At 34.1% G+C, this 11882-nt stretch overlaps 1 protein-coding gene across 2 annotated transcripts; it reads right to left on the bottom strand.

Moving 5' to 3' along the window:
* Positions 1-6216: 6216 nt before the first annotated feature.
* Positions 6217-10275, bottom strand: LOC114293795 (homeobox-DDT domain protein RLT1-like). Of its 2 annotated transcripts, XR_014330338.1 has the most exons (5): positions 10108-10275; positions 8248-9326; positions 7593-8153; positions 6781-7194; positions 6217-6620 (listed from the first exon to the last, which is right to left on the bottom strand). XR_014330338.1 is itself a non-coding variant. In XM_082870208.1 (3 exons), exons 2-3 carry the CDS (start codon positions 8614-8616, stop codon positions 7686-7688), a joined length of 837 nt encoding a protein of 278 aa, XP_082726334.1. In that variant the 5' UTR covers positions 8617-9992; positions 10108-10275; the 3' UTR covers positions 7235-7685. The 2 variants fall into 2 exon arrangements, 1 of the variants encoding a protein (XP_082726334.1); XM_082870208.1 differs by lacking the exons at positions 6217-6620; positions 6781-7194 and having other exon boundaries at positions 7235-8153; positions 8248-9992.
* Between the last annotated feature and the right edge of the window lie 1607 nt (positions 10276-11882).

An 11882-nucleotide genomic window follows, 5' to 3' on the forward strand; every position in this document is an offset into this window, starting at 1 on the left:
ACAATTGATCTGTTATGAGCTCTTTTGCTCATATATTTGATACTATTTTCTGTTTATAACACTTCTGAAATATTACAGCTAGAATTCCGCATGTGAGATGGTTTGGAGTGGAGGGAGACTACAATGTTCTAGTGATGGATTTGCTTAGACCTAGTGTTGAAGATTTGTTCAATTTTTGTAGTAGGAAACTTTCTTTAAAGACTATTCTTATGCTTGCAGATCAAATGGTAACTGCATTTGATTTAATGCATACTATTATTGCATTTAGATAATTCTAAGTCTATCAACACTTGTACCTGGTATTTATTTCAGATCAATCGAGTTGAGTCTGTCCATTCTAAATCCTTTTTACATTGGGATATCAAGCCAGACAATTTTCTTATGGGCTTGGCAAGGCGTGCAACCCAAGTTTCCTGTCAAAACTTCCATCTTTGTGCTGGTTAAAATTTTTCCCCCCGATATCTGTGTTTATTAGTCCTTCCATTTCTCTTTTTTTTAGGTCTACATCATTGACTTTGGTCTGGCTAAAAAATATAGAGACACTACGACCCACCACCACATTCCTTACAGGTGAGATGATTTTGATTAGTTTATTATTTAATGGATCCTGGTTGCCATCTATGCTCTCATGAACACATAAACACACTACATGTTAGCTCTGTTCTTTTTCAAATACTCTTTAGTTGATGTAGGGTCAACAATTGATGTAGGGTCAACAATTGATATACGAATAAGTTTAGGAATACAAAAACCGATCACAAAATTGAACACAATATATGTGAATGGATAGTTTTTTCACAAACCAACTTTTTAAAAATCTTGTCTATTTATATGTATTATGTGTTTATTTATGTCTGTAACACAGGAACAAGTCCAGAAACACAGAAACCGATCACAAAATTTTATATATGATTTTTAAAAATGGGCTCTCCCAACTCTTAAAAATCTTATCCATATGTATTTTGTATTTGGTTTCTGTGTTGATAACAGAACTGAATAGAGAGAAAAAGATGAGAGAATTAGAATGAACTAAGACTTACTACCTATGTAAGTGGGTGATGCCTTTGTGCACATAAAAGAGACCTATGTATACATCTCTGTTATCACCCTAGTCTATTGACATTTTATTCGATAATTTATCTTTCTTTTTCTGTCTATGGACATTTTATTCTATAATTTATCTTTCTTTTTCTGTTTATGGATATTTTATTCTATAATTTATCTCTCTCTCTATAGAGATATAACTTTATCTACTTTTACCATATCCTTAATTTTGTGTTTTTTTTGCCTCTCAATCCATTCACATCGCGAATTCCTAAGTTGAAGGAGCAGGAAAATCCAAAATACTACCTTCACAGGTCTTCATCAGTTGCCTAAGAAAAATTCCATAATCGAATTTAACAAGTTCTGTTTTCATTTGAATATCCAATTCTTGCATTTTAATTCCATGTGATTTCATTCCACTGATCAATTTCTTCAATTTTAGTTTTAGTTTTTGTTGGTTTCACATCTATCTCAACTCACTGACAGTATCGGTACATTAGATTCATTTCTATGTTTTCTTTTAGTTCTAGGGTTTTTTTTTTGGTTTCATTCACAATAGGACCTTACTATCTGAGGATAAGTTAGAAAATCAGACATAAGAAAAAGAAAAATAAGAGAGAGAGAGAGAGAGAGAGAGAGAGAGAGAGAGAGAGAGAGAGAGAGAGAGAGAGAAAAGAAAGAAAGAATTTTGTATCTTTGTATGTTCGTATCTTCTTCACATTTTGAATTATGTAGTACAAGTACTTGAGTTACAAGTATTCCTGCAACTGTGCTTAGTACAAGTACTTTGTTATCCCTTTTATTCTCTGTATAACCTTGCATGATCATCTATCTTAACAACACCATAGAATCAGTGAAACCAGTGGCTTGACCTTTTTGATGAATATCCATAACATATTACTCTTATTTTACCTTGAAAGTAGTTTGTTAACCTTGGATTCCACATTAAAGGTTTCATGGGGTAGAGTAGGGAAAATTAGTGGCATTCTGGTTAAATTTTTGTTTAATTTGTTATTTAGCTGATTATGTGTTGTACTCATATGAGGTGTTCTTGTGTTCTAAAGCATGCAGCTCATCTGGATTTGGACACATCCACGTCTTTCTTTGGTGTTTATGATGGCCATGGAGGTAAGCAATATGAGCATACCTCTTTTCAATTCATTGCACTGTTTCTGTATTATTTATATTGAGGTATTGAATTGAGTTCCATGGTTCGTTCTTAATTTTTTAGCACCTTCTTATTGTAAGGTTTTCTATTTTTTGTTGGCCAATTAACTTTTAGCATATTTCTTTAATGACCCTCAGTTGCTTAACCTGCAGTATCATTATTAGAAATTTAGAATGGGACATCAATTTGAAATTATTATGATCCTTATGTGCCAAGGTTTGAGGGTTTTATAACGATGCCAATTGTATCTTATAATAAAAGATACTACTACATGCATGATACTTCCTTGAAGGAGTTTAAGTTGTCACACACAAACACAAAACAGTTATTAAACACCATAGATTACCAACTTCTTGCATTATGCTATGCTTGTTATAGGATTTCCATGAATAGGATTGTAAAGTTGCTTTACTATTACTGTTATTTGGCATTTCAACCAATACTCCTTGTTGGTTCAATTGAGCTATATATATATATTGTTGCTAACATTTTGTGGGGTACAAAATGCTTTGATGCCGCAGCTCAATGTGCCAAATTTCACTTATTTATCAAAAAAAAAAAAAAAAAAAAAAAAAAGGAAGCCAAATTTCACATAGCTTATGTGAAAAATTGCTAATTTCATGAGGTCTAGGTGCATCTTTTATTCCATGTTGTAATATAAGGTTGGCGGAACTCAGTGCCAAAAGGCATGTACCACCATGACCTGTCCAAGAATTAGAGCAAGGAAGTTTCTTATTTGGATTTTTGTTTCCAACTTCTCACTAGTAACAGTTGTCCATGTGATATGTTTTCTGTCATTGACATACAAAGAAATGCTATTGCAGTACTTTCAAGTAATAAATAGGTGCAACTTGTAAAGCTTCCTACAAATGTAGTTCTTCTTCGTGAAGATCCCATGCATTAGATTGTTCTTCCTTTATTGCAATGTTAAGGGTGACATCTGGCCCTTTTTATGAAATATTTCTTCCTGCTAACTGCATGTATCTAATAACAACCTTAGGTGGTGTGACTTTCCTTACATAGTTTGGGGTAAGAGGTGAAGCAACTCTCTGACCTCAGGTTAAAAGACCCATATATTAGTCAATAGTAATGGGATTTAAATTGCTATGTGCCTCATCATTTTCTGCTTGTATTTTCTTTTAACTTAGAACACCATATTGTGTGGGGTAGAACCTGTAGATGTTCATTGCTGCTTAGCTACTTTAACTTTACGAATGCTTATGAGATATTTTTTTGAATATGTTGGTTCCTGCTACCATCCTCAGTCTTAAGATTGCATTTTCTCTCTTTGGAGTTTAGACTTCATTTGATTAAGTCACAGCAAAAATCACTACTACAAATATAGATAAAGATCACACTTTTTTGGTGTGATGTATGTTTTTTAATCACACCTTTTAAGTTTTATTAAAGTGTGGTCTTTAGGAGTGTGATTAAAAATGGTCATTTTTAATCACACTTTTTAAGTGTCATTAAAAAATGCTTTCATCACATCTTTTAAGTGTGATTAATAATATTTAGATCACACCTTTTAAGTGTGATTAAAAACATTTAGATCACACCTTTTAAGTGTGATTAAAAACTTTGGTCCACACCTTTTAAGTGTGATTAAAGACTTTAGATCACACTTTTTAAGTGTGGTTAAAAACATTTAGATCACACCTTTTAAGTGTGATTAAAAACTTTAGTTCACACCTTTTAAGTGTGATTAAAGACTTTAGATCACACCTTTTAAGTGTGATTAAAAACATTTAGATCACACCTTTTAAGTGTGATTAATAACTAATAAAACCTGTGATAAAAAAAAAATTGACATATTTAAAGAATAATCAATATTATTTTTGCACGCGCATTTAAAAAATGTAATACACACTATATACTATATTTCAAATCACAACCATATATTGAATGAAATAATATCATATATTTCATAAATGAAAGTTAAATGTTTAAAAGTATATACAAAGAAATTAATAAAAAAAAATTAACTGTGATTACATATATTAAAAAATAAAAAATAAAAATAAGTTCTTGAATTCTTTGACCATATTTTGCATCTCTCCAAGAAATTTCTGACCTGAAAAATAAAAAAAATAAATTAATTTAAAAACTGCCAGAAGCATATGAATAAACTTACTAATTAATTTATAAACTTACATTTAAATCACACCAAAAATAATGTAATTTATCCAGTTGTTAAACTGCCCCCAATCCTTTCCCCACAGCCACCAAAAATGACATAATTATTTTGATTCTCCACATAAACATCAGTAAAACAGCACCACAAAAGAAGACAATATGCAACAATGCAGAAAGGATCACATAAATGATAAAATGGAGTATTATATGGACAATCAAAATCATATGATATCAACATATAACTCACTAAAAACTATAAAACAAATAAGGATCAATAAAGCTTATTGGTCTTAAAAGCAGAAACCACATAGCCTGAATAATTACAAATTGGTACACCCATCGATGGAAACATCACCGTGAAAGGTTTTCCTCAAGATCAATAGTACACCCATCAAATTTCCAAATATAACTGCATGCTTAAAAAATAATTCTATGTAGACAAGATATTTTAACAGAACTGGTAAAAATGCATACTTCTCTGTTAGTACCAAACTACCTATTCATATGGGTTCAACTCTGACACAAACTGAGATGCACATGAGATCCAAAACCAATATCATCTAATGCATACCTGAGGCAAACAAAAAAAATGGAGATAACAGTTAAGAGACATAGCTTGAAGAAGAAAATTCTGCAGGTGAAGAAATGAGTGAAGTTTAACCAATATCAGATCCTTGTGAAGGATCTTCACCTCTCCCCCAAGATGTTCTAGCCAACACAGAACAGGGAACATATATGGTCTGGTTCCCTTAACAAACCTGAGTTAGATTAAAATTCACATCAAACGGATCGAGAAATATCTATAATTAAAATTCACATCAAAAGGATGAAGTAAACAAAATTCAATTAAAATTCACATCAAACAGATCGAGAAATACCACCTGGCATAAAAATCAGGTTTGGGCCACGGTTTGTTTCTATACTTTAACAGAATAACATTGGCATCCCACATATCATATCCATTCCTTTTTGTCTCTTTTTCAAGAGACTATCCACATAAATGCCTCACCAAGAAAAACAACAAATTACCTCCTCTGGTGGAGGAGAATAAAGAGGACTCCACTAGATTCAAACACCTAGACACAACATCCTCTAAAGCAAAATTGATGACTGCATTTACCAAAGTACCATTCTAGAGAAGGGCTTTGGAGGTCCTTGTATCTCTTATAATTGGTTTCAAAATAATGCAGTAAAAGTAGTTTCAAAGGTTTCTGCAGTTGGCAGTGCCAATATGGGTTAATGAAAATTAAGAAGAACTTTTTTGCATTCTCTGAAATTAATAAACATAGGACAAATCAGGCCAATCCCAGGCGTGTGCACGTGCGCGCGCGCGCACACACAAAAAAAAAAGCACAGTTCATTTATAGGACATTGTGACACAATCTAAAAGCCCGAATTGTCAAATAAAGATCACATAAATGGATGCCCACCAAAAATAAACAACTTTGAATTTTTATTTAATGTGGGAGTGAGTCAGAAGCAGATGGATTCTTATAAAGAGTTATCTAGTTAGTTATTTTTAGGTTCTTGAAAAAGCCTTGACCCTTATAGTATTTAAACCGGAATAGCTAAATGATGAATAAAAATTGGAAGGAAATTCAAAAGAGCCTTGAGTATTGCAGCACGTCCTCCTACAGTTCACATTCTGCTATTATTATCCTCTACCTTCCGTTCACCTTATGATTTTAAACAAATTAATCTAAGTTCAATACAAAAGGGTAAAAATGTTTAATTATGACCTCTAAACTTGAGAAATTTATCGTGCCAAATTTTGCCAGTTTTGTAATTTTCTTTATCTTTTTATGAGATTTCTTTACTAAATCAAGGTAAACCTAAAGATTGAATGCATTGCTTTGTTAGAGAACTAGCAAGTTTAACATCAAAGATAGACATCCCAACGTATTGTTCATTGTAATCTTCAATATCTTACCTGAGAATAAACGGAGGCTAGATATGATGCTTCCTTTGAAAATGGGTAGGATGCATGTAAAAGTACTAAGCGGCACTTAGAGAATCTCTTGTCCTCAAGTTTGAAACTTCCAGTTTCATTTCTATCACAACATTTTCTCAGCAACCAAACAACCCAAACACTTCTAAAAAAGCTAGAAATTGAATCCAATGCATAAAAAACAACATAAAGCATACCTTTTTACAGCCAGCAGCAAGCAGATCGGTACGGTTCTTATTCTTGTCCATCCGATCTGCAGCGTTTTTGCTCCCCACCCTGAATTCGAATATATATCAGCAGTTAACCACCATTAGATCGTCCCCTCTACAAAATTAGGAATCAATAATTATATCAAATAACATTGCAATTCACACACAATAATGATAATAATAATTCATGAAAACACAAATTCAATAGCAAATGCAAAACACAAAAACAAAAACAACCAAAATACAAGCATTTTTAGGAAACTGAGAGTGCATACCTTTGTGATTTGATTACAGAGAGAGAGAGAGAGAGATATTGAATTGATCTGGTTGAGTTTTTTTGTTGGTTTGTTTAGGGTTCGTTGGTTGGTGAATGGTTTGCTTCGACTCTAAAGAAGGTCGCTTGCTCGCTCTCACTTTCTTAGATCTAACACAATGAGATCGTCATTTGGGTAAAAATTTTGGGACTCGTTTGGTTGGTACGGCCAAAAATTATTAGACAATTAAAAATTATATAAGACCAATATTTCTGATAACCTTCTGCTCTGTAGGTTGCCTGGTATTATCCTTCCTAACAAAAACAGCAAAAAGAGTAATAGGATTGGCAACAGGATTCAGCTGTTGTAATGACTCTGGAGATCCAAGCCTTGCCGCAAGCTATAGATAAGATCTCAATCAGAACCAGGCACAATCTGATTTAGCCACCATATCAAACAAAATGAATAGTCACAAACCAAAGAAATCTTGAGAAATTCATAAAAACTAAGAAATGAAAGCCTCATAATCCTCTAGAGAGATTGAAACAAAAATAAATAAATAAATAATTAACATAACAGCAGATTTCAAAGAACAAAGGGTAAACACCAATTACTACATGCAATCCTTTCCAAGTAAGAACTCTTGAAGAAATTTTAATAAAAAGTAAGACCACGAGAACCTTTTTATACCCGAAGAAAAGGGGCACAAAAACAAGGAGTAGCTGCTGCTAAGCAAGAAAATAACAATTGGCACTAATATATGCATAACATACGCTCAAACCTAGCATAACAACAATTTAGAAAATAATGCATAACTAAATAATAACACTTACCTCTTCAGAATCAATAAGCCTCCAACAGCCATGACGTAACTCAACGAAAATCCTGCCAGACCCAGGATCATTTCGAGAAGAAGACGTTATAAACTACCAGTAACGGTTCCGCCTGCGATCTTGCCCAAGAGGCAAGGACCTGTATACATACATCTCTTCTGCCTTATGACCAATATAAGATTTTAACTGCGACCATGACCTTTCAGCAGCATATCCAGGTTGCAGGAGTGAAAGATTATCTGTGCATGTAGAGACCTCTTGTATTTGTGGGTTCCGTTTGGAGGGCATATGAATAGGATAGTTCGGGTCATTCTGTGCGTCATGAAGGTGCTCTTTCTGTTCTACAGGATTTGTTGATACCAAATTATTTTTGTCATCAACAGTAGGCAATGGGCTTTGCCTACCCTCAACAGAAGAAATTTGAACATTTGGTTCAATCTTGTCACTGATGCAAGATGGATACTGTATCTTCATCACATACTCCTCTTTCATTCGGCATTTATCAAGTTGTACCTCTGCCCACATTTGCTTCTTTAGAGCATTTGCAGCTTCCAAACATTCCTGAAAAACTCCCACATTTCATATCACAGACATGCAAAAGCAGAAAACAATAATAATAAAAAATACCCTAAGTCAAGAGAATACACAATATTACCTCTAGAATAATGCGAATTGAGTTTCCTTCATTCGCAACACCAATTAAAGCAACAACGGCACTAAGGGGTTCCTCAACACTCAGATCAGAATACTCGCCTTCCATAAGTCCTTGAACCCATGGTTCACCAGAGTTACTTTCATCAATAACCACGTCTTCTTGATCAAGAGTAGCTGCCTCATTGCAGATTCCAGCAACATCAATAGATTGATCAATAGAAGCACCAATGCTTTTTACCTCCTTGTACCCTTTAGACTGCATCAAAGGTGAACTATCACCCAAATTCTTAACACCACCTTCTGGAGTTTCCATCACCCAAATTCTTAAAATTGTATTTAACAATATTATTATGTGCCTTTTTTGTTGCATGATTGCTATAAAATGAATAAATTGCTAAAATTTATGAAAGAAGTGAATTAACTGTTCAATTTGCCATCATCACCATGAGATGAATTAAACACAAATCTTATGATCTTGCAGATTTTAACCTATCCAAACATTCAACCCACATAACAGTTCCAAGAAAGAAAAACAATAGACAAGGCACAACATCCAATTAATATCATGACACTGTTTTTTACCGCATATCTGATTTAGAACCCCGAAATCCATACTACTACATAAAGAGAAAACAACCTCTTGCAGGTCCCTCCTACTTTAAAGTGGGTTCTCAAAGACCTCTCTCTCTCTCTCTCTCTCTCTCTCTCTCTCTCTGACTTCCCACTTAATTTATTTATTATCTTCTTCCTCTCTCAATGTGAGTTACGAATGTGACTTACAAATTATAATGACATGCATTGCTCTTGCACAACTTCTAGCAAAATGAAGAGGAGTTTGGATACGTTTTCATACTTATTTTAATTGATTTATGGCATTGACTAAATATACATGCATACAGTTATGTACATAAATATGTGATATGTGATGTGCATAAAAGAGTCTACTGGACATCATAAGCATATTCATGAAGCAAATCAATCAATGACCTGTTCATTAATTTCATTGTACTTATTCTCAGCTACATTCTTTGATTCTTCTAGCATTGACTTGTCTACATCCCACCTGGCCTTGAGCTCATTCTGTTAAAATGCATGAAGATATAACAAATTAGAACATAATGTTGATGAAATGTGAAAAAATCACTTAACAAATGGATTCTTTTATGTAATTATGCCACCACAGACTGCATCATGAAAACATTTAAAATAAAATAAAACAAAACAGGAGTTTATGCTTTGGGCCTAGAAAGAAAACAGAGAAATAGAAGAACTAAACTAACATAAGGAATGAAAACAAAATATCCTGCATAGAAGAAATCATTGCAAATAAATTGAATGAGAATCAATCACATTGTCTAGATAATGAACAGTGTCAACTTCACTACCCTTTTGTACTCATCTCCTTGCCTTAAAAAAAGAGCCTAGAGATAAATCCAAACAAGCTGAGGGCAAGCATTCCACTTGAAAACCCAAAATGGAGGATAAAGCCACATCCATTAGGCATATCAAAGTCAATTTTCTTAGTTTCACCTTGAGATCATGCCTCAAAACAACGAAGCACACAACGGAGGTGTCCTGGCTGCTTTGCATTCGCCTCACAAAAAATAATTGTATCATTAGTATAAAGCAATTGGGACATTGATAATAAAAATATATAAAACCAAATATATTCCCTCGATTTGCCCAAAATCATCCTTTCCAACGAGTAAAGAAGCCACATCATCACCTCCACTGCTAGTTGTAGTCCTTTTGAAATTCAAATGTAGTAGTAGTATGTATAAATCAGATATGTATACATGGATTTCGGGGTTCTGAATCAGATATGTAGCAGTATGTATAAATCACAAACAAAACAACTAACCTCTGATCGAAGAAGCCAAAGAGTTCCAAATCCACAGAGATAAATCACGGCGCTGTGCTCAAAATGGAGCTTCCAAATCGCAATCCCGAGATGAATCACCAACCAGAAGAAGAATCGAAGAACAATCACAGAGTAAGAGAGTGAAGAAGAATCGAGAGCCCGGGCTTAAGACCTATATAGAGCCCTAAACAAAATTACCCGTGTGTGAGTCGATCGGTGCAGAGATGCAAAACCAGAGAGTGAGTGTGAGATTGATGAGATGAGAGAGTGAGGGAGCCGATTAGGTCAGATCAGAGATATATATATATATATATATAACAAAAAAAATCAACGATCGGGAGAGAGAGAGACAGAGATTGAAAGAGAGAGTTTACCTGTGAGTAGATCGGCTGTGCGATGATGATCGGTGCGATGAGATGAACAACGAGAGACTGAGAGGGTGATCGGTGCAGAAACGAGAGAGTAAGAGAGACAGTGATGTTGAGATTAGGGATTTTGGTTTTGCGCCCGGGGGGTGGGGGGGATGGCAAAAAAAAAAGCGGGAATGAAAAAAAAAAAGAGAGGGAGACGGGGGTGGATAAAAAAAATTAAAATCTTTTTTTTTTTTGGGATCACAAATAAAATTTAAACAATAAAATAATATCGTTTAATTCTTCTTTTTTTTTTTTTGTGATGCGTGTTGCTGTCGTTAAAAATTTTTATTTTTTGTTAAAATAAATTTGTTTTGTAGTTAATGAAAAAAATTCATTTTTTTTTAGTTACTAAGATTGAAAATTTATTTGTTTCATTTTTATTTTAATTAAAAAAAATATTATTATTATTTTTTATTTGGCAGAAGTAGGGGTAATATTTCAATGAAAAATATTTTCCACAAAAATAAAAGTTTATTTTCTGTGGTCAATGAAAAATATTTTTCTACGGCCTATTTTTTTTGGTTAGTAAAAATCTTGAACTATTTTTTTGTGGTAGAGGAAAGGGAGCGACATTAGTGGTGGAGGTGGTGGATAAGAGATGATGGTGGTGGTGGTGGAGGTGATGGGAAAAAATATTAGTGGTGAAGTTATGGTAGTGGTAGTGTAGATGGAGTGACAGGGGTGAAGGAGAGGTAATGGTAGTAGTAGTGGTAGTAGTGGTAGTGGTGGTAGTGGAGTGGTGGCGATGGTAGTAGTAATGGTAGTCGTAGAGGTGAAGTGGCGACAGTGGAAGTAGTGGTGGCGGTGGAATGACGTTTGCAGTAGTGGTGAAGGTGGTAGAGGAGATGGGTGGTGAGAGAGAGAGAGATGAATGAGAGACGGATAGAAGAGATAGAGAGAGAGAATAGAGCGGGAATGGAAAACAAAAACAGGCGGGAATAAAAAATAATTTTTTTTGTCATAAATGAAATTTAAATAACAAAATAATGTCGTTTAACTTTCTTTTCTTTTTTTTTTTTGCGACGGGAGTTGCCGTCGTCAAAAAAAAAATATTTTTTGTTAAAATATATATATTTTTGTAATTAATGATTTTTTTTTTTTTTTTTTTTTAGAGGATAGAGAGTGGCAGTAGTGGTGAAGGTGGTGGATAAGAGATGATGGTGGTGGTGGTGGTAGCAACGAAGGAGATTAATAGTGAAGTTGTGGTAGTGGTAGAGTAGATGAAGTGACAAGGGTGAATGAGAGGTAATGGTAGTAGTAATAGCAGTAGTGGTGAAGGTGGTAGATAAGAGATGATGGTGGTAGTGGTGGTGGTGGTGGTGGCGGCGAAGGAGATTAGTGGTGAAGTTGTGGTAGTGGTAG

This window comes from Camellia sinensis, chromosome 5 (genome assembly GCF_055761805.1).
Source record: "Camellia sinensis isolate YWXY chromosome 5, ASM5576180v1, whole genome shotgun sequence".
NCBI lineage: Eukaryota > Viridiplantae > Streptophyta > Magnoliopsida > Ericales > Theaceae > Camellia > Camellia sinensis.

What these genes read in the sequence shown, in the direction of transcription:
- LOC114293795 (XM_082870208.1), bottom strand. Translation starts at nt 8,616, where the DNA reads ATGCAACAAAAAAGGCACATAATAATATTGTTAAATACAATTTTAAGA. An exon ending in CAATTCGCATTATTCTAGAG is followed by an intron (nt 8,154 to 8,247) that starts GTAATATTGTGT and finishes GGAGTTTTTCAG; the next exon opens with GAATGTTTGGAAGCTGCAAA.